The 26620-nt window shown below is 38.7% G+C and overlaps 1 protein-coding gene and 8 non-coding genes across 9 annotated transcripts in view; 4 read left to right on the top strand and 5 right to left on the bottom strand.

Moving 5' to 3' along the window:
- The window catches only part of LOC6548947 (protein sickie), a 135234-nt gene extending 122161 nt beyond the window's left edge, over positions 1–13073 (bottom strand). The window contains exons 1-2 of the mRNA XM_015156478.2: positions 12987–13073; positions 4741–6456 (exon numbers count right to left, since the gene is read on the bottom strand). Coding sequence (XP_015011964.2) covers positions 4741–6345 — 1605 coding nt within the window. The 5' untranslated portion in view covers positions 6346–6456; positions 12987–13073. The remainder of the gene's footprint in view (positions 1–4740; positions 6457–12986) is intronic.
- Positions 13074–15791: 2718 nt separating this feature from the next.
- LOC6548950 lies at positions 15792–15987 on the bottom strand. The gene has a single exon (XR_046583.2). It is a non-coding gene; the product is annotated as a U2 spliceosomal RNA (small nuclear RNA).
- A 607-nt stretch (positions 15988–16594) lies between these two features.
- LOC6549090 lies at positions 16595–16710 on the top strand. Its single transcript, XR_046584.2, has one exon. It is a non-coding gene; the product is annotated as a U5 spliceosomal RNA (small nuclear RNA).
- Positions 16711–18583: 1873 nt separating this feature from the next.
- On the bottom strand, positions 18584–18779 carry LOC113564363. Its single transcript, XR_003407958.1, has one exon. It is a non-coding gene; the product is annotated as a U2 spliceosomal RNA (small nuclear RNA).
- A 607-nt stretch (positions 18780–19386) lies between these two features.
- LOC6549092 lies at positions 19387–19502 on the top strand. Its single transcript, XR_046586.2, has one exon. It is a non-coding gene; the product is annotated as a U5 spliceosomal RNA (small nuclear RNA).
- A 1878-nt stretch (positions 19503–21380) lies between these two features.
- LOC6556199 lies at positions 21381–21576 on the bottom strand. Its single transcript, XR_046927.2, has one exon. It is a non-coding gene; the product is annotated as a U2 spliceosomal RNA (small nuclear RNA).
- A 607-nt stretch (positions 21577–22183) lies between these two features.
- On the top strand, positions 22184–22299 carry LOC6556200. The gene has a single exon (XR_046926.2). It is a non-coding gene; the product is annotated as a U5 spliceosomal RNA (small nuclear RNA).
- Positions 22300–24168: 1869 nt separating this feature from the next.
- LOC6549091 lies at positions 24169–24364 on the bottom strand. Its single transcript, XR_046585.2, has one exon. It is a non-coding gene; the product is annotated as a U2 spliceosomal RNA (small nuclear RNA).
- Positions 24365–24971: 607 nt separating this feature from the next.
- Positions 24972–25087, top strand: LOC113564364. Its single transcript, XR_003407959.1, has one exon. It is a non-coding gene; the product is annotated as a U5 spliceosomal RNA (small nuclear RNA).
- The last annotated feature ends 1533 nt before the right edge of the window (positions 25088–26620 follow it).

Raw genomic sequence — 26620 nt, 5'->3', positions numbered from 1 at the left:
CGATTATTGTTAAATAATGCATGGGACTTGATGTTTTGTTTGGCCAGGAAAAAGCAACTAAGTCGCCGTCCAGACGGTGCTATTTTAAATTTAAATTTCAAACTTGTTGGCTTACCTCGCAATTTCAAGTCATCTGGGAAATATATATTTTTAGGGAAAAACTTTTGTAACTTTTAAGCCAGCACTTGCCTGCGAGGACTTTATTAAATTTAAAGGCAAATGACTTACGAAGCTTGCACATCAAATAAAGTTTTTAATACACATCTAATTCTAAATTTTGTTGATAAATAATAAAGTCCAAATCAATGGCTGTCCAATCTACAAAGTTGGCCTCACTTATATAATAATAAAATAATACTGCCCATCTAACCATTTTCCTTCCTTTAAAAATGCCTGACTTAAACATGAAGTCGTATTATGCTGCAAAACTATTCGACGCACACGCCGAGTCCTTTGGAGAACTATTTCCCCAGAGAACCTAATCTTCGGCTTCTGTTCTATTTCCTGCCGGTCTATTACTATAACTATCATTTAGGACTAGGAAGGGGAATGTCCCTCTTGGAAGAGCTTCTTTCTGCGTCTGTTTGAGTGCTGTCTGGACGGCCTGACATGTTTTAAGCATAAGTGCAACGCATTTAGCTGTCAGGGCTGAATTTTCCACTGCAGTGTGCAGCAGGAGCAGTGGAGAAGTGGGCAAGGAGGAGGAGGAGGATCCTTCGTCCTGGCTGACTGGATGACTGCCTTTAATGTCCCGCATGCGGCCACTAAGTGACAGCGACGGAGCCTCCGCCCATGTAAACAAAATGGGTCCGAAAACCCGAGGCCTGCAGCAAAGGACCTTCCCAGCTGGTAGTGCGGCGAATTGAAAACTTTAAGTGTGTCGGGAAAATATGAAATGTGCATTTAACGGGAAGGCAGAGCATTTCGAGCCGGAAAATGAAAGAGAGAGCCCAATGCTGATGCTGATTCCCATCCGCTTTCGCCATCGCACGTGCAGCAAAATGTTGCATTAATAACACCAGAGCGCATTAAGCGAAGTCTGTGCCGCCAGCTGGATTTGGCTCGGAGGACTGGTGGAAAATTAAAATTAAAATTAAAATTATTGTTCTTCCCCGCCAATATAATTACGAATGAACAAAAATATTTTCCCTATAAATTGCAGCTTAATCTGCTCTCCTTTGGTCGGGGAGTGATGCAAAATCCCAGGGGCAACATGCAGGGCAATGAGTTGAAGCTTTTACAATATTGACACTGGCAGCTGGAGATCCTTACCGAGGACATTCGTGCTTGCTTAACTGTTAAATGGGAAAGCAGAAATAATTTCTCTTTTTTATTGCATGGATGGCACAGACTTTTGTTGGTGTTTTTTGTTAATTTGCTGTTGCCTGAATTTCCAATGGAAGTGGATTCACGTGAGTGCATAAATGAAATACTGAGATGATTAACCATTTGAAATGGTAATTTTTTATTGCAGCGTTCAGTCTGTATCCCGTATGCTATCCTCAGTAGTTTTTACAGCTTACTCGAAATCGATATAATTTTATGAATTGGTGATGATCGAAAAAAGCGCTTAAAACTTATTTTTTTAACTTGGAGGCTTTTTTTTTAGTCTTGTGGGACTCCATACTGAATATAGGTAATAAGAATAGTAAATAAGTTGCAAAATCCGGCTTATTAGTTACTTTCTTTTTGAACAGTGCATTTGGAACTGCACAAAATGCCAGATAATTTTTCCTGCGAAACACAAGTAAAAATCCCATTTGTAATTATGCACAATTTTGCACATATGGCATTGGCATTTTCCGTTCATTTGTCGCTGTAGGCGGAACATAATTATAAAATGCATTGAACATTTATTGCCGGCCATAAATCAAAAAGTTATCGCAGTGAAATCCCAACCCTCAACCTACAGTACATCTGATAATCACCAAGGGAATGCAGCGGCAACATCAGCAGTCGAGGCGACACTTTTTACAACTTATTGGACTAATCAGAGGCGTTTTAGGATGGGGTACAGGGTGTTTTTGGGTCTGGATCCATAAAGTAGCCGCACGACACGCGACTTGCGAATGGCCATCCCCTGGATGGCTTACAACCATCCTCCCCCGCGGAATCGAAACTCCCACCCTCCCCCACAAGGGGTAAACGATTTTTGGGTGCAATTTTAGAGCATCCACAGCATCCGCACCCGCATCCTGTCGCAAGGACAGGCAACTATGCCTGACAGTTGACAGCTTAGCGCCTCGCGACAAGTTCTCTTCGGAAAAGTCAGGGAAAATGTGAGGGAAATGCAGGGAGAGCGGTGTGTGAGCGGTGCTGTACGGAAAGTCAAATTGCATGCCTCAATGTGCTGTTTGCAATTTGCAATTGAGACTTCGGCCAAGCAGTCGGGGTAGTTTCCAAATTGTTGGCCAAAACGGGCAGTAGCCAAAACATCAAGCCAGGCCAGAAATCCGTTGACCATTCGCAAGCGAAAAAGGGGAAGGGCTGTAATTTATGGTTATGCAAACACCAGCCGCCGTTTGCATAAATTCCAGAAATGTTTTTGTTTGCTTTGACTTTGATGGAAAGTGGCATTCGAGGAGTCGGCTTGGAAAAGCTGCGATATCGCTGCGATATAGTGGACTGGATAATGGGGGTGGAATATGTGAAGTGGAAAACTGTGGTTTCATTTCGTAAGCAAAATTGTGTAGACCATTACAGCACTTGACTCCTGATGCTGCAGCTGTTTGTATCTTGATTGTAACTTTTTGTTATTGGTGCCACTAAAAATTTTGAAATTAATGAGATGTGCTTGGGGTGGTAGCTTGTATAATTTTGATGGGAATTCTTCAGTTTTCCAATCTTTGCACTTAAATAATTGTGTTATAAATTTATATATAAATATATTATAATATATATAATAATAATATAATATAATATAATATAATATAATAATAATATATATAATAATATATTATAAATATATTACTCAAAGACCTACAAGAGATAGTATACTAAGTATTTGGCATACGTTGAGTACAACTGATTAGTTTATTACAATAAAAGCTCCCTGTAATCCCTTTCTTTTTTTAATAGTGTAATATGGGCTAGTGTGGAAATCTATATTTTTTAGGGCAGCATTTGATGAAACTAATTTTCCCTGCTCACCAACTTCCATGACAGCATTTTACCTTTTAGCCCGCCAGCTGATCCTGTTTAAGCATCCTCTCTCCCGCGAATACCAATTTACATTCCATTTGCTGCAGGACCTATGCCCATCATCCCTGGACCTGTGCTGAAACCTTCATTTGCAGCTCGCCCGGCCTTCTATCCATCCATCCAGCCAGGATGTAGCAACCACCACCGCCCACAAGGATATGAAAAGCAATGCACTTGACACTTTGCCGGCCACTTCAGATGGGCCAAAAAGTGTGCTTCACTTGCTGTCCTGTCGTCGTTTCATTAGATGGTTCTGATGGCAAAAAACTGCCCCAAGAGATTCTTTTGGCTGCTGCAATTCTTTGCTTTTTTGGGAGCATGCCTCAAAGCAAAAATGTACAGCGCGTATTTCAATTTGCAAATGATAGAAAATGCCTGCGGCACGGAAAATTGGGGGAGGGCGAATAGCTTATGTGGGCCAGCCTTGGTGTGAGTACACCCACTTTCAAGTCAGCACCATGGCAACAATTTTAATTCAATTCCATTAAAAGTCGCTAAGATTGAACATACATTCGCAGCTGGTGTGTGGTTGTTGTTTCCTTCTGGGTTTCCCCGCTTTTCCCTGCTTTTCTCTTCCCTTTCAACCTGTCCCTCACTTGGGCACACAATCAAACTAATGTTTGGCGGTAGGGAAAACTAATGAAGCGAGCAGTGAAAACGCGACGATTGATTGCTCCCCCGGGGCAGCAAGAAAACAAGAGCGAAGACCGAAGAGCGAAGTGCGGGGGAAAATGGGAAAGCCAGATGCAATCCAGCAGGAACTGCTCCGAAAAAGCCCTCGATTCTGGGAATCATCAGCAGTGCAGTGCCTCGAAACTGCAATTCCATGACTCCTTCTTCCCTTTTTTTGATAATTTATACCCGAGGAATCGGCCGTGGGGGTTGGCATTTGTTCATCTCCTTTACGGGTGGATTTTCCCGAAAGAGGTCTAGGAGGGGTAAGCTAACACCTCCCCTGGGGTGTTTGAAGATGCATAATAAGACTTGTTAAGTTGCTCGCTCGTTAAGATAAGTGAGCCGGCAAATGGCGACAAGTGCGACTTCGGAAACGGCCCGCAATGATTACCGGCTTGAGATATGCGAAATTATCCATATAGATAAGCCCTGATGCGACCTGCTGCGTGGGGTTTCTCCCAATGGTTAATACTGCGATTCACATTACGGTAAGAGGATTACGTAAGAAATGTATGGAACTCAGCCAAATTCACTGGGAATATTGTGGGGCATAAGAGCTTCTCAAAAATAAGCCATTTGGTGAACATTATGATGGCGCTTTTCGGGCTGCATCTTAGCACTAATACCCAGATTTGCATAGGTAATAATAACGTTCCTTTGTGAGGACAAGCCATCAAAGTTAACAATCATTTTTGGGAAAAGGAACGAACATTGATTTTACTTTGTGAACTCAGGTTATTTGCAAAAATTAAATAGCTCGATTTATATTTAAGTGAGTAGTCAACTTCGTAATTTTTCGGTGGATATATACTTGTATATCAAATTCGTACTGGCAAATATATCTTTTAATTTTAGTAAACTTACCTCCATATACCCCTGAACACTGTCGCACTGCTGAAGCACCAAAATGGCCGGATTCGCCCTCATTTCCTCGGGGGAACAGGGCGATAGAAAACCACTATCCGCATCGCTGTGAGTTGATAGAGGTCGTGGTTTGCGTATCTTGTACTGGACATGACGACTGGGCACCGGGCCAGGATTGAAGAGCACATAGTTGGACTCCGTTGGAACCGTGTGGGAGCGCTGATCCTTTCGCTGTTGCTGCAACAACTGTTGCAGGTGCAACATGTGATCCGTGCTGACCAACTCGGAAATGGCCCGTTGCTGCTCAAAAGTATTCTTATCGATTGACTTTTTGCCGCTTCGAAAAGGGGAAAGATTCAGAAATGTCAGCTTTTTCTTCATCGATTGCTGGGCGGGATTGGCCAGGCAACAGCTTCCCGCGGAACTCGCTGAATTCGTGGATGTGGATGATTCGACCAGGGCGGTGGATGTGGTTTCCGTATCCTTGGACTCCTGGCTATTCGACATGCTAGCCGTGTTCTCCAGTTCGTTGAAAAGCTTCTCCAAGTTTTGTTGCTCCAACTTGGCATTAACCAGCTGCTCGTTGGTATAAGGATTAGGTATGCCAATGTCCATAGGAAAATTTCCCGGATCTATGATAAAGTAGTTGTGGTGGTCAAAACTAGACAGCGTCTCTGAATTTTTGGGAGTCGGTTCTGCTTCAGATTCCGCTTCTGGCATGGCTGAAGTCTCTATAATAATAGTCTCCTCCAACTCCAGCTCCTCGTTATCGTATATTACTTCTGGCACCAGTTCATCTTCATCCTCGCAGACCAAGTGCTGCCTTGAGCTGAAGAGAGGATCCCTCAATCCATGGGCTTGGGTACTAGGATATCTCATGGCTTTTTCGTTGATGAAGTCCACTGGATCAAAGAGACAGTAGTTCTCCATGTGGGAGGTGGCAGCCTTGCGCTGTCTCACTGGCAGATTTCTGAGCTTTTCGGAGTAATCCGCCACATCCTCATTGTTATTAGCTGATTCTGGAGCCGGAGGAGGAGGGGAAATCTCCTGACTAATGGGTCTTTCCTCCTGCTGCTGCAGCGATTTCTGTGAGCCCCTATGGAGGGTGGCAAACAGGCCACGGGCTATGCAGTTCTTCAGCTCACTCACACGTCCTTTATAGGGACTCGACTGGGCACTGCTGCTCAGGATCGAGGATTCGTCGATTCCCAGCTGTTTGCTGAGCTCCTTGCGCTCCTTTTTGCTGAGCACCACCTTGCCGCGACTCGGCGTATTGGGGGCGGAGTGGAGCAACCTCGAGGGCATTTGGGAGAGGGGCGGTGGTGTGGGGGGCGGCGGATCCCTGTACGGTGGTGGACCCACCAGACAGGTGGCATAGCTAACTGGTAAGTCCGGGTAGGGCGTACCCTGCGCAGATGTCGTGGGATCCGCGGCAAGGAACTCCAGTTCCATGTAGTTGGGATGTGGCAGGATCTTCGGTTGATTCTGGTGATGATTGTCCGTTCTTTGGCTCTTGGGCTTGGCGCCCAATTGGTTCTCTTCATTCGCATTGCGATCGGGCTTGGCTGAAGAACCCGGACGCAGTTTTCCTGCCTGACTGGCCATTTCTAGGGTTTCATTGCAGCTTCCATGGGCTCAGCACTTTTCACTCACTCACAAAATTTCTATACATTTTTTCACCGCTTGGGCAATATTAATGGCTTTATAAATCTTCATCTTTATGGAGGGCAAAAACGCGTTAATGGGTTTTCTAGTCTTTTGACAAAAAAAAAAAGGTCCTTTTTTCCATCTCTCTCTCTCTCTCTCTCTCTGTTTACACTTGTGTTTGTAATTGGATTTTTGAGCTGATGCATGTCAAAGTTAAATTAAAACTGACCCAGCGGGTCTGGAAAAAAAGAGTTATATGATTCTAGGTTGTTTTTGCGGGCAAAGTCATGGTCATGGTTACGCCGTGGTTTTGTCTGCTTTTGAAGTATTCCAGGATGCCCCGAAACAATGCCAAATTCGAGCTTTTTACAATTTGTCTACAAAGCAATTAACAGGAAGCCACCGCTGGAGGGATTGTGATAAAGAGGTGAACAATAATATAATTAAAGTACTGCTCCACATGCGGTTTTATCTTGAAATTGTGTATTGAAGCCGCAGAGGCTTCAGAGAAGCCAACTTAAATGCTTTAAATTTAAAAAAGTCAAAACCATTCCCATATATTTTTCTTCAACTACCGACAACAGCACAGGTATTATTTTGTTCGTGATATTTCCGAATAAAAGTGATTGTGCCGTTGAAGCTGGAAAGGAAATTCAATGCAAAATGCATATCAAGTGCTCACTAGAGTTTCACATTTGATTAAGTTTAATTTCTCCTTCAGGTTTTCCCCCTCGCAAGCTTGCAGGCATAACGGAGATATCAATAACAAATTGACAGCAAATGGATCCATGAATTTATTAAGTGGAAAGCGAAGTGAACAAAAGAATGGTTCAGCACACATGTACAGGTATCTTTTCCATTACACTGGCTGAGATTCGAAGAGTAAATGTGAATAATCAAAATAAATACGAGTATAGCAAATAATGAAAAATGACACGGAACAGCATGTTCGCCAAATCGAGATTATCCCAGCATTGTTTCCACTCGGAAAACCAGCAATAAACTTTTAATTTCCTTTATTTTAGCCCACTCACAAAACTATGACGAACATTTTTGCTAGGCCAACGTGGAAGAACTGAGAGGAAAACCGAAATGGAAAAAGTTTTATTGGCAACAAATTGAAAACCGCCTGGCCATTCGAGTCAGTGAACCAACAAGTTGCATAATTGTTGGCGCATGATAGAATTAAACGCCTTGAAATGAGCTGATGTTCCAATGGCTCCTCCTGATCCCCTGCTCCCCTGATCCCCTGCTCATCGGCTGCTTCCGTTTCCGGAAATGGCTGGCTGCAGGTGGCAGAAGCGAAAGAAGTTACTCCAGTTAAGTGGAGTTTCTCTGCCGGTGCCTGCCCTGCGTCCCATAAAGTATACTCCAAGTAATTTGCAATTAAAATGTTAATTTTTAATTGAATTGCAGATGGCAGTAGGCAATGGCAGTAGTCTCGAATACTGAATCAAGTTAATTAGTGTCAAAGCAGGGAGCGGTAAAGGGGAAGGCAGTTGGGCAGCCCAAGGTTGATTTATCCAGATTAGCAAAGTATGCTAATGAAATGCAAATAAAATATGGTGTTAGCGTGAGTTACAGATTAAATGCTATTGGTAGTCCATCGTTTTGGAACAACAAATCGTTTCTTCAGTCTTACTCGAAAATTACTCGGAAAGTGTTAAGTCTATACTTCAAATGTATGTTATGTACTTAATTGAGTACTTTAAGCAGGCACTCTATACTTTTATAACTGAGCAATACACGTATTATTTATTTAACACCTATAAGGCCTCAAAATCCCCGTCTGCGTCTATTTCCTCCGGCTTAAGATCCCCCTGAAAGGCACGTGGATAGTTCCCTACTCCGGCATCACCTAATCCCTGACACTTTCAGTTTCCATGACGATTCCATGAAATGGGGCAAAAAATAAAAATGAAAGGAGACCGAAGAGAAAGGCAGAAGCAGAAGGCAGGGCTTAAAGTTAAACACTTTTGCTTTGAGGTTGAAGTTGCTCGCACTTCATCTGCCTTTGCTTCCAGCTGGCAGCAGTCAAAGTTGACAAAATACTTGTCAAGATTTGTGCATTGGGTTGGGTCCTCCTTTTCCAACTTGTAATTGCAGCTTTGGCGTGGTCTCTTTCGGATCCGCAGGGAAAAATGAAAAAAGAACAGATTTCCTCCCACTGGGAAAACCCAACGTTTTGCCGGAGGCCATCAAGCCGCAAACTTTACGAGTTGATAGCTGAAATAAAGTGGAGCATGCATTCCAGGGCTTTTAGCCCGCCCACCCACTTCATGACATCATTTTATTTGCACTCAATCTGAGTTCTTTTAGCGGCGCTTTCTGCGCCCAACACGCTGTGCAAACTTCACTGGCAAGTTGGTTAGAAATGCTTTTGATTTGCTAGTAAGTTGACCAGAATCCCAGCCCCTCGACTCGCTTTTCACACAAAAGCCCACTTTGGAAAGTGCACGCTTTTCTTTCCTTCTTTCAGCTGCTCTTATTGCACCAAAAAGCCCAACCAGAACCCAAAACGTTATTCAAACAAAGAGAGAAGTATAAGTATGGTGTGGCAGAAAAAATTCAACGAAACGTCTTTTGAATGATTTCTAGATACACTTTCAACTAGTCTTCGCTTGAAAACTGCGTCATAGCAAATTCTTTTGGTGAAAATGCGAAAACATCCTTTATAGAAATACCTAATGAAATTAAATTAAAAAGGGCAGGTATAAACAGAAATAATTCAGAAAATGCCTAACAAACTTTTCCAATACAGGGTATAAATAAAATGTCAAAAGCCGAGGAAACAAAAATTAGAAAGGGAATAAAAAGTGCCAACTTCAATGCGTATGACAGTTTGAAACACTTCTAAGGACTTTTGAGCTACGCCGCAAGTTGGGGGTGGTAGGCGTGGCAGAGAACCACAAAAACAACGCACAACTTCCGCTCAGCTAGAGGGCACAAAAAATATAAAACTAAATCAGAATCTATGTGCAATTCAATTAAAGCGCAATTTGCAGGCAGTCATCATATTTTTGTTACTTAACGAGCCAGTTGGCGGATAATGAAGACCGCGAAGGGTGTGGGGCAATTTAATAAGACCCATCGAGTGGGGCAAAACGGAAATCGCTTGAGGAAATTGTGTGTTTCAAGCAAAAGCATACATAATAAACTCATATAAAAGATTGTTGCATACTTCGGGGAGCAACTGCGAGCGGAAAGCCGGAGCGGAGGTATAAATACCCGTATTTGCAATTCGAAGAAGTGGATGTGGACGGAAAAAGTCGGAAGAGGGATTCTGGAGACAGGCGAATGTATCCCTAGGCGGACAAGGGCGAACACGAGGAAAAGCGGAAAAGCAGCGGGACCACGTCGAATGTTATTAAAAAAGGAAAGCAGAGCAACGCTAAAATAGCAGCCCCACTCAGTTCCCCTCTTCCCGACGAAAAAAGTCATAAAATTTATTAAATGCCTAAAAGTATGACAGCAATAGACAATTTATGGTGGGGGAAACCAAAGGAAACGGAAGGAAACAAACTAACCGAGGATATGAAAACAAGGTTTTTCTTTGCTTTCGTACACCCTTAGAAATGCCATACACATTAGCGGAATTTTAATGACCCTGTGTTAATTCACGCAAAAAGTATAAATATTTATCAAGAGCGTATTTATAAGCGTCAGCTGTTATCGAAATAAGCTGGAAAATATATTAATATTTATAGAAGGACCACTGAGTATTGGCATGTCCTTTGATGACAAACCTTTGAGTACTGGAATTATTTAGGAGAAAATACTGGCGCAATGTAAAGATTATTTGCTTTTGTGAATTTCCAAAATATAGTAGTTATAGTGTAGGTTACACCAGAAGAGAGCGAAATCATTTCCGTATAGTACCGGGATGCACAAAGCTAATTCCAAAGCGACAATACTCGACTTTTGATAGGTGTATGCGACGACTCGTGTCTCCATTAGTGAAATGACCACCACCACCCTCTGCGATAGCAATCGAAAAAGCTTTGAATATTTATAAGCTAGACCGCATACAATTTGCACTAATTTAAAGTTACTTTCGAGCACCGCCCGACAATTTTCCGAGCCATTGTCGACGTGGACACACCAAAAGCATAATTCAACTTCATAAATTGAGCAAATAAACAGGCGGAGCTGGTGGCAAGTGTCTCTGCAGACGGATGTGCAACCATATGGTCACGCCTCAAGCTCATAAATTAGCACCATACGACGGACGAGGAGTAAGGACGAAGGACTATTCAATTTTCAGACAGTAAGGCAGCAAGACAGCAAGGGACATTTGTAAGGATTTGGCCAGGTGCACGAAAGCCATTAACATAAATGGGTCGAAAGCTGCTAACAAGGCTAACAACAAACTCGCATTTGAACTTCCCGCCCCTGGTGTTTTTAATTACGTAAGCTGAGAAGACATTTCCAACTTATTACGTGTCCGCACTAATCCGCTAAGGACAAAAAATGGCGTACAATCAATTCTAAGGAATTCGCCGACGCGAAGGAAACAATTTTCCTTCCAGCTTGTTTCGCATGGCGCAATTTTCCACTACATCGGATTAAAATGTGATATGTTTGGGATTGTTTACACACAGTGTTGGTGGGGTTTTTTGGGCGGATGGGGATCGGGGTCCTGCAGACGAGACATGTGTTTGTTTACGAACTTTTGGCAGCTTTGTTTCGGGGGCGTGGCACGTTTCGCTGGAGTGGGTCTTAATTTCCGCTTCGCAAGCATTTCTTTCTCACAAACAGCATCTTTTTTTGTTTCGTCCTCTTCCTGGTAGTCTATTTTTTCCAGCTTGTGTCCATGATTTTTGTTTATTTTGGATTTGTTTGCCCTTTTCCCTTTACATGCTTGCTTGAGTACTTCCGGTTGCGCCGGAAGTGCGAGGAGCACATATCAGGCACAGTGGGACACAACGCATGTCTGGGGGCTTGGATGGGCGGTGGGCGGTGGGCTGTGGGCTGTGGGCTGTGGGTGGCTTTGCTGCTCTGTGGGGGCTTTAATTGCTACGAGTGGAAAATTGAATTTAACTGACATGTCCGCATATGGACGGAAAGTACGCTCCACTCTCCTAATGCAGTTGGAACTTACAAAGCTACAAGCACCAACTGAACTAAGAAAGGACTTCTCATGTGGAAACTTTAATTATATTTTCTGAGGTCTCACAACATTTAGGGACAATATTGCTTGACAATCAAATGTTACAACGTTTCAAACCCTCGGAAAAACTGAACTAAATAAATGTTTAACTTATTCACATTTATTTGCCAGAAGTTATGCTATTAAGCTTATAAACTAACATATTTCCTTTCCATACACGCATACAATAAGCATGCAGACCTTTTACATCATCTTAAACACATGCTTCTATGGCACCCAGTACCAAAATAATGAACTGCAAAAAGAATTAGATATCGCTTTCCTAAGATGCTGTGAAAACTTATTGCTTGCATAAACTTCAAGCAGATTTTATGTTGCACAACACGTCCACGGAAGTTTTGCCTTGCGAAAATTAGACAAACACGCCTTTTACTTCTGCTCACTTCTACTTTCGGGAGCATTTGACGCATAATAAGTAAGGCAAGCACACATGAAGAACATAAATGCCGCCGGATAGAAGGTTTTCCGTTCAAGGATGTGCTCAAACTTAAATTTCTATTGCCTTGCGCCATGTGAAATCAGTAAAATTAAATGCATATATTTTTAAAATCCATGTGCAGAACAATAATCAATTTGCTAATAAGCTGAACTCATTACATCAATTGAACTGATCAACAACTGAATATTTAATAGGTTTGTTTTTTATTGAACACAACACAGGCCTAACGAAATTAACAATTTGAATATACGTTCTAAACCAGAGTGTTTGCTTTTCGATTCCAGAGAAACCATTTGAAAAAAGGAACAGAACACATAAAGTTCAGATGGCCATAAGGATTACCCGAATCCTCCTCGAAATTCATGCCACAGTAAACTGCGCCCAATATCGTTCAAATTAATATACCCCTCAGCCTTTGACTCCACCCAGCCGCCCACACACGCACTTTGAGATCCTCATTATGGCACATCATCCAATCTAATTTAAGGCATGACGATGGCTTGTTGTTTCTTGATAAATTCCCGACGAACGAGAGATTTTCTGCGACTGATTTTTATAACGCCCAAAAGCGCAATAATCGGGCCAGAGCACGCACCAAATGGCAAAGTACGCTTTCCCGAAACGAAACATTTCCGTTCCGGGGGCCAAAGCCAAAAGGACGACATTACATTTTATTATCTATTATATCGTGGCGCCTAAAATGTCACTACATTAGCTTAAAATCCGTACACACACATGGCTAGGAGAGTGAGAGTGAGGGAGAAGGACGTGTTTTTCGCCAGGCATAAAGTAAACATTAAAACAGGAAACGGAAGCCACGGCGGTGCCAAAACGGCAAACCGACATTCATAGACAATGTCCTGTGGCGGCGGTTATGATTATTTTGACTCGCTTATCCTGGCGAATGTGTGTTCTGGCATTTATGATTTTTCCCGCTCCTTTTTATATCGCCGAAAGGGTTCGAGTCGGGGTTGCCAGAGGTTAATTTACTATGCATAAAGTGTTGCCTGTGTCGCGATTCGCGAACTTCCTGCCACGTTTGCATAACAAATCACTGGACGAGTGCACATATACATATTTGTTAATTTTCACTTTTTTGTGCTGGTCGTTGGCGGTCGAATGTAGAAGGAAGACATTTCTTTATTATAATCCACAGTTGGTAAAGAATGCTGAGTTCCTTTGGCCAGGACCCAAAACTCACGAAACGACGTAAAAAATAACGCGAAAATGATTATGTGAAACGCGAACGCGTACTGCGAAGTGCGCGCCACCACAGACAAGTTAGCACTGGCAAGACTTCGAGGGATTCGCCAAAGCCAAAACATTTCGAGCAACAGGGAATTTCCCAAAAGGACATTTGCTGCTCACTGGACTCACTGGAAGTGCTGCCGGTTTTCCCCTCCGCCTATTGCATTTGACCTTAGCCTTCGAGGATATCCGCCTTCTAGCCGGCTTCGGTTTAATGCACCACCGGTTCAGGACGAGGGTTGAAGGACTCTCTCGTCTTGGGGAAATTCTCTCATTGTTGTCCTTGTGTTTGGTCCTTGCTCCGGTTACCGTTGAATGCCACAGGTCTAACAGGTTGGCACGTGACGTCACAGCTGACTAGGGGAATTGTCACCAAGAGGATATTTTTGTAGGGGTTCAACGATATTTTTCGGCTGGAAGTGGCTTGGTAAAAGTATTAGGACCCAATACTTTTATTTTAAATACTGTCTTTTAATGAGTTATAACGAAGTAATTTCGCTATTAACAGTTTTACATATTTTTCACTTGTACGCAGTTTTGTCAGCATCAAGTGAGAAATAGATATTTCGTAATTGAAATTGGTATCACTTGAATTTTTACTAAACAAATAAGTTAAAATTGATAATAGTGATTAAATATTTTCTAAATGGAATAAGGTCCATGCATTGATAACTCCCAGTCGCGACTATAAAACAATAGAGCTCCAATTTCCATGGCACGGGCCTGCACATTCATTCAAACAAAATAAAACCAAAACACCATAGAAAATGGACGAAACCATCTAGGGAATTTTCGGGGCAATAACTATAAAATGTCCGTCGAGTCGCGTCGCGTGTATGCAGTCAACCAGGACGCAGGACAACACAAACAAAAAAGGGTCCTTCGTTGTCGCAGTCAATGGCTAAAGGATTAAAAAACAAGGCTACGGCGACAACAAAATATTATCTCAATAGAAAAATCTCAGGCACATGGACAAAACAAAAGGCAGAACAAAAAAATAGAGAGTGGAAGAATTAAGGACGGACTTTGATAAAAACAAAGTGAAAATTTATGCAAAGCGAAGATAGAAAGCCTCGCTCCGAAGAGAAAAGCCGGAAACGATGAAAGAAATTGAAAATGGACGCAGATAATACAAGGAAAAAGACAAACTGAAAGAGTTGAAACACTTTTCAGCAGTCAGCTTTTAACTAGGCGTTTAATCTCAGATGTACTAGTAGTTGCTAAATTAAAATGAAAGGCTTGCAGAATATTTATATAATTCGCGTTAGTAAAATTTGTAATACAATATATTCTTTCATAAGCCAACAAAATCTTAAGATTTTTGAGCCCCTTTTATCACAATCTCATTTAATATGTGAGCGATATATGTTAAAATTACCTTTAATAACAGTAACCAAGAGAAAACGCTAAGTACTACGTTTATGCCATGAGCTTCACGATTTCTGGAATCGTGAAATCACACACCCAAAACTGTTACTTGGTCAGCTGACCGGGATTCCGGACGGTTTTCTATCGCAACGATAGGAATTAACGAAACATATAATAATGTAAAACAATTAACAAACTATTTTCGATATCACAGAGTTCATACAGGCAGACGAACATAAGCAGATCGAATTGGATGAGGATCCTGATAACGGATATATACGGATATATACTTCATTCTGCTTCTTACTTTTTAACAACTGTTACCCACGAGTAACGGGTATAAAAACATTGTTTTTACCTTTTTGTTTAACCAGTTTCATGCTCTATTATCGCTTTATCCACTATTCTTTTCGACATCTTACATTTTACACATTTGAAAATTTCCCCAATTCGTCCTTTACTAAAAAGGGAAGAAAACATCGCAAAATGGAAATGTACAGCGAAAGTGTCTAGCAAACACACAAACCGCATTTTTTTACCGTTGCATGGAAATTTCATATAGATGGAGACTAAAAAGTCCTTACCGACAGATGGCGCTATTTTACAGTTAAATCGTGTTTAACAACTTCATTCATAACAACATAGAAAATTCAAGCAAAACATAGAAATTCAAACGTTTTTTTTTTATCATTTTTAAATGACGTTATTAAGAAAATCGAGCAAATTCATACAAGTTTTGACAAAATAAAATAAACGGAAACGGAAAAATTATATGAATATATATGAAAACAAAACAAATGGACTCCGTATTCGCCATCAAGCTTTTAGCTGTTAATACTAAATAAAATTAAAAAGTGGAGCCAAACAATTTAGCCAAAGTACTATCACACTATCAGTAATTAGAGCTAGCATTTGACAAGCCCACTTCACTTTTCCTAATCACTTGACAACAACGCGACGAAGGCTAAACAATTTTCGATAGATAAAGACCAGATTGCCTCCGCCCAAAAGGAACAGAAGCAAAGGAATTGCAAGGCAAAGACTTTTGCAATGTCAGCAGGAAACTATCCTATCATTCGAATTTGCATGTAACAGGGTGAGATTGTTTTCAACGTCAAACGTGAAGCCATTCGCTCGATAATGGGGCTGTGTATTTTTCACAAATGTTAATATTCATTATTCAGTTGGGCCGAAATCCCGGCGGTACTGCAATACCGGGCCAACCCGCGACAGAGGTGGAGCAAGCCCCTAGCACTCCGCCTGATTCCAAAAATCAGTTTAACATTTGTTGTCCTCCAATGGAGGAACTATCAGATGTTAAGCTGATAAGAACAGATACTACACTTTGATCTTAGCCATAAGGCCGAGAAGCGATAACTACTCCTTTTCAAAAGGAAGGACTTCATGCAATTGCAGCTAAAGCCAGTTAGGAATTACAATATATGTAGAGTTCAGAATCCAAAATCGGTATTGCATATTTTAGGGGAGGATTTCCTCACATCGCAAAGGTCCTTGTCAGATCAAGGGCAACCTTGTCAGATCAGATGCAGGTATAAATGCATATGTATACATATGTATGTATGAAGAGTAAAAGGACATGCCTAATATCAACTTCCTCGCACGTATAGTTTTCGAGAACACGAAGTTTATACGGACAAACGGATGGGAAGTCATCGATCTGCCCGACTAGGCAAGTTATCCTGATTAAGAAGGTATACACTTTATGGGGTCTGAAACGCTTTCCACTACCTGTTTCATTATTTCTATCAAATCTGGCGTACTCTCTACTCTATGCATGAGTATTTATACACACCACATATAGAAATGTAGGTAACTACCCTTGAAATGTGGCATCTGGGTAGCTGCCAAGGTTACGACAGCTATCTTTAAGTGAGTTTGCATTCATACCCAAATGACTCTTAAAATTCCCAAGTGGTTCTGGCCAATACTGATCCTAGAGGCATAATGTTGCTGATGTAAAGTCACTCTGGTTTCTCTTCAATTGTCGAATAAATCTTTCGCCTTTTACTAAAGATTTCCGTGGAGAGGAACACTCTAATGAGTCTAAACTCAATTTTTATTAAGGCCTGACAGCTTATGTTATCGGGCCCATTAATTATACATTTTATAATATTAACTGTTCAGCGCAACACTTGATGCTCCAGACGAGTGTGTGAAAAGGGGAATACTATTTAGAACCAGAATAACTAAAATCTGCTGCGGCTTCCTTATCTTACAGGGTGCCAAACTAATCAAAATGATAAACGGGGTTTTTTGTTTAATTTTACACATAAAATTAACTTATTTGTGTTGTTGTTTAATGTAAATTAGTTTAAAACTTGGGGTTTTTTATAGGTATGTTTTATAAACTGCTTATGTAGTTTTAACTTGTTTTAATAAAACTTTTTTATATCAAAATAAAAAATATCTTTCAAATATGTCTCTAAAACCATGCTGAGCTTATCTTAGCTTCCTTACACGACGACTCTGTGGTTAAATGATCTAAATATGATGTGTAGGCGGTACTGAACTTTCTTAAGCTGATTAACGAATATAAAGGTCGTAATTGACCGGATCATTGTGGTCTGACCAACAAAAAAGAAAGAAGGAAAAATAATACCGCAGTTAAAAAGAAGGTGCAATACATACTCAAATGCCAATTTAAATTGTATAAAGGTAACGTAAGCAAAATTGGTTATCTGCTGCGGGTTTAATCCCGTGTATCTTTGTTGAAGCTTTTTATTTTCGGTTTTTTATTTTATTAACTTTGAACATGAATAAAATGTATAATAATAAGAAACACAACTTTAAATATGGTGTATTAAGGCGTTTAATATTACCTTTCGTTATTTTAAGAACTATAATAAAACATTGGCAGCTTCAACAAGTTTTAGTTATAAATAGTTATAAATACTTAAGTGACTGGAATTTAATATATTTATCGAATTAAGTAATCTTCAGTTTTCCAATTCTAAATTTGTTTATTTTTGTTTAGTTTTTAACATTTTATTCGCGCGGGAAAGTTAAAAATTAAAACCGAATATCCCTGTAAGCCGAATTTTATCGTTTACATGTGCATATTTTTTCTGAAAAAATCACTGTTTATATTTGATTTACAAAATTTTAATCAAAAGCTTAATAAAAAACTATTTTTCGTGCCCACAAATAATTGATCAAATATTTTCTAGAATCTTATCCTTATTAAAACCACTTCATGTTATATTATGTAACACTTAATGATTATTTTGTTAATCTTAACAAAAAAAAATGGTAATCACTTCCGGTGCAATCTACGTAGTGACGATGAGCACAGAAGAGGTAGTACGCGAGGAGAATAAGTAGGAAAACTGATTGATGCTCTTTGCAACTGCAGAAAATATTGAAAGTGGGAAACTAGGCATTTTGAAAAGTGAATCTGTTGGGGGCGGTGGAGCAAAATGTAACGCTGTTAACGGAAAACAGCTTTTATGTTTTTATTTAAGTTATGTTTTTTACGTTTTGGATTTGAATATTTTCAAAATTGACCGTTACGATTTTGATTTTCTAGTTAATTTTTATATTCCTTGCGATTACGAAACTTTTGATATATAACACAATTCAGTGAAAACTTCGGAGTTATTTATATCATTTATAAGCAATGCCTCACCAAATGTGAGGATTGGCTCAGTAAAGCACAATTCGAATGGGCACTACCGCAAAGAACTGTCAACAATTGATCAATTCAATTTTCCAAATCATTTGACAACGCGACGAAGGCTAAACAATTTTCGATAGATAAAGACCAGATTGCCTCCGCCCAAAAGGAACAGAAGCAAAGGAATTGCAAGGCAAAGACTTTTGCAATGTCAGCAGGAAACTATCCTATCATTCGAATTTGCATGTAACAGGGTGAGATTGTTTTCAACGTCAAACGTGAAGCCATTCGCTCGATAATGGGGCTGTGTATTTTTCACAAATGTTAATATTCATTATTCAGTTGGGCCGAAATCCCGGCGGTACTGCAATACCGGGCCAACCCGCGACAGAGGTGGAGCAAGCCCCTAGCACTCCGTCTGATTCCAAAAATCAGTTTAACATTTGTTGTCCTCCAATGGAGGAACTATCAGATGTTAAGCTGATAAGAACAGATACTACACTTTGATCTTAGCCATAAGGCCGAGAAGCGATAACTACTCCTTTTCAAAAGGAAGGACTTCATGCAATTGCAGCTAAAGCCAGTTAGGAATTACAATATATGTAGAGTTCAGAATCCAAAATCGGTATTGCATATTTTAGGGGAGGATTTCCTCACATCGCAAAGGTCCTTGTCAGATCAAGGGCAACCTTGTCAGATCAGATGCAGGTATAAATGCATATGTATACATATGTATGTATGAAGAGTAAAAGGACATGCCTAATATCAACTTCCTCGCACGTATAGTTTTCGAGAACACGAAGTTTATACGGACAAACGGATGGGAAGTCATCGATCTGCCCGACTAGGCAAGTTATCCTGATTAAGAAGGTATACACTTTATGGGGTCTGAAACGCTTTCCACTACATGTTTCATTATTTCTATCAAATCTGGCGTACTCTCTACTCTATGCATGAGTATTTATACACACCACATATAGAAATGTAGGTAACTACCCTTGAAATGTGGCATCTGGGTAGCTGCCAAGGTTGCGACAGCTATCTTTAAGTGAGTTTGCATTCATACCCAAATGACTCTTAAAATTCCCAAGTGGTTCTGGCCAATACTGATCCTAGAGGCATAATGTTGCTGATGTAAAGTCACTCTGGTTTCTCTTCAATTGTCGAATAAATCTTTCGCCTTTTACTAAAGATTTCCGTGGAGAGGAACACTCTAATGAGTCTAAACTCAATTTTTATTAAGGCCTGACAGCTTATGTTATCGGGCCCATTAATTATACATTTTATAATATTAACTGTTCAGCGCAACACTTGATGCTCCAGACGAGTGTGTGAAAAGGGGAATACTATTTAGAACCAGAATAGCTAAAATCTGCTGCGGCTTCCTTATCTTACAGGGTGCCAAACTAATCAAAATGATAAACGGGGTTTTTTGTTTAATTTTACACATAAAATTAACTTATTTGTGTTGTTGTTTAATGTAAATTAGTTTAAAACTTGGGGTTTTTTATAGGTATGTTTTATAAACTGCTTATGTAGTTTTAACTTGTTTTAATAAAACTTTTTTATATCAAAATAAAAAATATCTTTCAAATATGTCTCTAAAACCATGCTGAGCTTATCTTAGCTTCCTTACACGACGACTCTGTGGTTAAATGATTTAAATATGATGTGTAGGCGGTACTGAACTTTCTTAAGCTGATTAACGAATATAAAGGTCGTAATTGACCGGATCATTGTGGTCTGACCAACAGAAAAGAAAGAAGGAAATATAATACCGCAGTTAAAAAGAATGTGCAATACATACTCAAATGCCAATTTAAATTGTATAAAGGTAACGTAAGCAAAATTGGTTTATATGTGAGTATCTGCTGCGGATTTAATCCCGTGTATCTTTGTTGAAGCTTTTTATTTTCGGTTTTTTATTTTATTAACTTTGAACATGAATAAAATGTATAATAATAAGAAACACAACTTTAAATATGGTGTATTAAGGCGTTTAATATTACCTTTCGTTATTTTAAGAACTATAATAAAACATTGGCAGCTCCAACAAGTTTTAGTTATAAATAGTTATAAATACTGAAGTGACTGGAATTTATTTATCAAATTAAGTAATCTTCAGTTTTCCAATTCTAAATTTGTTTATTTTTGTTTAGTTTTTAACATTTTATTCGCGCGGGAAAGTTAAAAATTAAAACCGAATATCCATGTAAGCCGAATTTTATCGTTTACGTGTGCATATTTTTTCTGAAAAAATCACTGTTTATATTTGATTTACAAATTTTAATCAAAAGCTTAATAAAAAACTATTTTTCGTGCCCACAAATAATTGATCAAATATTTTCTAGAATCTTATCCTTATTAAAACCACTTCATGTTATATTATGTAACACTTAATGATTATTTTGTTAATCTTAACAAAAAAAAATGGTAATCACTTCCGGTGCAATCTACGTAGTGACGATGAGCACAGAAGAGGTAGTACGCGAGGAGAATAAGTAGGAAAACTGATTGATGCTCTTTGCAACTGCAGAAAATATTGAAAATGGGAAACTAGGCATTTTGAAAAGTGAATCTGTTGGGGGAGGTGGAGCAAAATGTAACGCTGTTAACGGAAAACAGCTTTTATGTTTTTATTTAAGTTATGTTTTTTACGTTTTGGATTTGAATATTTTCAAAATTGACCGTTACGATTTTGATTTTCTAGTTAATTTTTATATTCCTTACGATTACGAAACTTTTGATATATAACACAATTCAGTGAAAACTTCGGAGTTATTTATATCATTTATAAGCAATGCCTCACCAAATGTGAGGATTGGCTCAGTAAAGCACAATTCGAATGGGCACTACCGCAAAGAACTGTCAACAATTGATCAATTCAATTTTCCAAATCACTTGACAACGCGACGAAGGCTAAACAATTTTCGATAGATAAAGACCAGATTGCCTCCGCCCAAAAGGAACAGAAGCAAAGGAATTGCAAGGCAAAGACTTTTGCAATGTCAGCAGGAAACTATCCTATCATTCGAATTTGCATGTAACAGGGTGAGATTGTTTTCAACGTCAAACGTGAAGCCATTCGCTCGATAATGGGGCTGTGTATTTTTTACAAATGTTAATATTCATTATTCAGTTGGGCCGAAATCCCGGCGGTACTGCAATACCGGGCCAACCCGCGACAGAGGTGGAGCAAGCCCCTAGCACTCCGTCTGATTCCAAAAATCAGTTTAACATTTGTTGTCCTCCAATGGAGGAACTATCAGATGTTAAGCTGATAAGAACAGATACTACACTTTGATCTTAGCCATAAGGCCGAGAAGCGATAACTACTCCTTTTCAAAAGGAAGGACTTCATGCAATTGCAGCTAAAGCCAGTTAGGAATTACAATATATGTAGAGTTCAGAATCCAAAATCGGTATTGCATATTTTAGGGGAGGATTTCCTCACATCGCAAAGGTCCTTGTCAGATCAAGGGCAACCTTGTCAGATCAGATGCAGGTATAAATGCATATGTATACATATGTATGTATGAAGAGTAAAAGGACATGCCTAATATCAACTTCCTCGCACGTATAGTTTTCGAGAACACGAAGTTTATACGGACAAACGGATGGGAAGTCATCGATCTGCCCGACTAGGCAAGTTATCCTGATTAAGAAGGTATACACTTTATGGGGAATGAAACGCTTTCCACTACATGTTTCATTATTTCTATCAAATCTGGCGTACTCTCTACTCTATGCATGAGTATTTATACACACCACATATAGAAATGTAGGTAACTACCCTTGAAATGTGGCATCTGGGTAGCTGCCAAGGTTGCGACAGCTATCTTTAAGTGAGTTTGCATTCATACCCAAATGACTCTTAAAATTCCCAAGTGGTTCTGGCCAATACTGATCCTAGAGGCATAATGTTGCTGATGTAAAGTCACTCTGGTTTCTCTTCAATTGTCGAATAAATCTTTCGCCTTTTACTAAAGATTTCCGTGGAGAGGAACACTCTAATGAGTCTAAACTCAATTTTTATTAAGGCCTGACAGCTTATGTTATCGGGCCCATTAATTATACATTTTATAATATTAACTGTTCAGCGCAACACTTGATGCTCCAGACGAGTGTGTGAAAAGGGGAATACTATTTAGAACCAGAATAACTAAAATCTGCTGCGGCTTCCTTATCTTACAGGGTGCCAAACTAATCAAAATGATAAACGGGGTTTTTTGTTTAATTTTACACATAAAATTAACTTATTTGTGTTGTTGTTTAATGTAAATTAGTTTAAAACTTGGCGTTTTTTATAGGTATGTTTTATAAACTGCTTATGTAGTTTTAACTTGTTTTAATAAAACTTTTTTATATCAAAATAAAAAATATCTTTCAAATATGTCTCTAAAACCATGCTGAGCTTTTCTTAGCTTCCTTACACGACGACGCTGTGGTTAAATGATCTAAATATGATGTGTAGGCGGTACTGAACTTTCTTAAGCTGATTAACGAATATAAAGGTCGTAATTGACCGGATCATTGTGGTCTGACCAACAGAAAAGAAAGAAGGAAATATAATACCGCAGTTAAAAAGAATGTGCAATACATACTCAAATGCCAATTTAAATTGTATAAAGGTAACGTAAGCAAAATTGGTTATCTGCTGCGGGTTTAATCCCGTGTATCTTTGTTGAAGCTTTTTATTTTCGGTTTTTTATTTTATTAACTTTGAACATGAATAAAATGTATAATAATAAGAAACACAACTTTAAATATGGTGTATTAAGGCGTTTAATATTACCTTTCGTTATTTTAAGAACTATAATAAAACATTGGCAGCTCCAACAAGTTTTAGTTATAAATAGTTATACATACTGAAGTGACTGGAATTTAATATATTTATCGAATTAAGTAATCTTCAGTTTTCCAATTCTAAATTTGTTTATTTTTGTTTAGTTTTTAACATTTTATTTGCGCGGGAAAGTTAAAAATTAAAACCGAATATCCCTGTAAGCCGAATTTTATCGTTTACGTGTGCATATTTTTTCTGAAAAAATCACTGTTTATATTTGATTTACAAAATTTTAATCAAAAGCTTAATAAAAAACTATTTTTCGTGCCCACAAATAATTAATCAAATATTTTCTAGAACCTTATCCTTATTAAAACCACTTCGTGTAATATTATGTTACACTTTAAATGATTATTTTCTTAATCTTAACAATAAAATGGTAATCACTTCCGGTGGCAATCTACGTAGTGACGATAAGCACCGAAGAGCTAGTACGCGAGGAGAATAAGTAGGAAAATTGATTGATGCTCTTTGCAACTGCAGAAAATATTGAAAGTGGGAAACTAGGCATTTTGAAAAGTGAATCTGTTGGGGGCGGTGGAGCAAAATGTAACGCTGTTAACGGAAAACAGCTTTTAAGTTTTTATTTAAGTTATGTTTTTTACGTTTTGGATTTGAATATTTTCAAAATTGACCGTTACGATTTTGATTTTCTAGTTAGTTTTTATATTCCTTGCGATTACGAAACTTTTGATATATAACACAATTCAGTGAAAACTTCGGAGTTATTTATATCATTTATAAGCAATGCCTCACCAAATGTGAGGATTGGCTCAGTAAAGCACAATTCGAATGGTCACTACCGCAAAGAACTGTCAACAATTGATCAATTCAATTTTCCAAATCACTTGACAACGCAACGAAGGCTAAACAATTTTCGATAGATAAAGACCAGATTGCCTCCGCCCAAAAGGAACAGAAGCAATTGCAAGGCAAAGACTTTTGCAATGTCAGCAGGAAACTATCCTATCATTCGAATTTGCATGTAACAGGGTGAGATTGTTTTCAACGTCAAACGTGAAGCCATTCGCTCGATAATGGGGCTGTGTATTTTTCACAAATGTTAATATTCATTATTCAGTTGGGCCGAAATCCCGGCGGTACTGCAATACCGGGCCAACCCGCGACAGAGGTGGAGCAAGCCCCTAGCACTCCGTCTGATTCCAAAAATCAGTTTAACATTTGTTGTCCTCCAATGGAGGAACTATCAGATGTTAAGCTGATAAGAACAGATACTACACTTTGATCTTAGCCATAAGGCCGAGAAGCGATAACTACTCCTTTTCAAAAGGAAGGACTTCATGCAATTGCAGCTAAAGCCAGTTAGGAATTACAATATATGTAGAGTTCAGAATCCAAAATCGGTATTGCATATTTTAGGGGAGGATTTCCTCACATCGCAAAGGTCCTTGTCAGATCAAGGGCAACCTTGTCAGATCAGATGCAGGTATAAATGCATATGTATACATATGTATGTATGAAGAGTAAAAGGACATGCCTAATATCAACTTCCTCGCACGTATAGTTTTCGAGAACACGAAGTTTATACGGACAAACGGATGGGAAGTCATCGATCTGCCCGACTAGGCAAGTTATCCTGATTAAGAAGGTATACACTTTATGGGGTCTGAAACGCTTTCCACTACATGTTTCATTATTTCTATCAAATCTGGCGTACTCTCTACTCTATGCATGAGTATTTATACACACCACATATAGAAATGTAGGTAACTACCCTTGAAATGTGGCATCTGGGTAGCTGCCAAGGTTGCGACAGCTATCTTTAAGTGAGTTTGCATTCATACCCAAATGACTCTTAAAATTCCCAAGTGGTTCTGGCCAATACTGATCCTAGAGGCATAATGTTGCTGATGTAAAGTCACTCTGGTTTCTCTTCAATTGTCGAATAAATCTTTCGCCTTTTACTAAAGATTTCCGTGGAGAGGAACACTCTAATGAGTCTAAACTCAATTTTTATTAAGGCCTGACAGCTTATGTTATCGGGCCCATTAATTATACATTTTATAATATTAACTGTTCAGCGCAACACTTGATGCTCCAGACGAGTGTGTGAAAAGGGGAATACTATTTAGAACCAGAATAACTAAAATCTGCTGCGGCTTCCTTATCTTACAGGGTGCCAAACTAATCAAAATGATAAACGGGGTTTTTTGTTTAATTTTACACATAAAATTAACTTATTTGTGTTGTTGTTTAATGTAAATTAGTTTAAAACTTGGGGTTTTTTATAGGTATGTTTTATAAACTGCTTATGTAGTTTTAACTTGTTTTAATAAAACTTTTTTATATCAAAATAAAAAATATCTTTCAAATATGTCTCTAAAACCATGCTGAGCTTATCTTAGCTTCCTTACACGACGACTCTGTGGTTAAATGATTTAAATATGATGTGTAGGCGGTACTGAACTTTCTTAAGCTGATTAACGAATATAAAGGTCGTAATTGACCGGATCATTGTGGTCTGACCAACAGAAAAGAAAGAAGGAAATATAATACCGCAGTTAAAAAGAATGTGCAATACATACTCAAATGCCAATTTAAATTGTATAAAGGTAACGTAAGCAAAATTGGTTTATATGTGAGTATCTGCTGCGGATTTAATCCCGTGTATCTTTGTTGAAGCTTTTTATTTTCGGTTTTTTATTTTATTAACTTTGAACATGAATAAAATGTATAATAATAAGAAACACAACTTTGAATATGGTGTATTAAGGCGTTTAATATTACCTTTCGTTATTTTAAGAACTATAATAAAACATTGGCAGCTCCAACAAGTTTTAGTTATAAATAGTTATAAATACTGAAGTGACTGGAATTTATTTATCAAATTAAGTAATCTTCAGTTTTCCAATTCTAAATTTGTTTATTTTTGTTTAGTTTTTAACATTTTATTCGCGCGGGAAAGTTAAAAATTAAAACCGAATATCCCTGTAAGCCGAATTTTATCGTTTACGTGTGCATATTTTTTCTGAAAAAATCACTGTTTATATTTGATTTACAAAATTTTAATCAAAAGCTTAATAAAAAACTATTTTTCGTGCCCACAAATAATTAATCAAATATTTTCTAGAACCTTATCCTTATTAAAACCACTTCGTGTAATATTATGTTACACTTTAAATGATTATTTTCTTAATCTTAACAATAAAATGGTAATCACTTCCGGTGGCAATCTACGTAGTGACGATAAGCACCGAAGAGCTAGTACGCGAGGAGAATAAGTAGGAAAATTGATTGATGCTCTTTGCAACTGCAGAAAATATTGAAAGTGGGAAACTAGGCATTTTGAAAAGTGAATCTGTTGGGGGCGGTGGAGCAAAATGTAACGCTGTTAACGGAAAACAGCTTTTAAGTTTTTATTTAAGTTATGTTTTTTACGTTTTGGATTTGAATATTTTCAAAATTGACCGTTACGATTTTGATTTTCTAGTTAGTTTTTATATTCCTTGCGATTACGAAACTTTTGATATATAACACAATTCAGTGAAAACTTCGGAGTTATTTATA

The sequence above is a fragment of the Drosophila erecta genome, unplaced genomic scaffold (genome assembly GCF_003286155.1).
Source record: "Drosophila erecta strain 14021-0224.00,06,07 unplaced genomic scaffold, DereRS2 tig00000092-arrow-pilon, whole genome shotgun sequence".
Classification (NCBI taxonomy): domain Eukaryota; kingdom Metazoa; phylum Arthropoda; class Insecta; order Diptera; family Drosophilidae; genus Drosophila; species Drosophila erecta.
The sequence above is the reverse complement of the archived record's forward strand: the minus strand, read 5'-3'. Positions and strand labels throughout refer to the sequence as shown.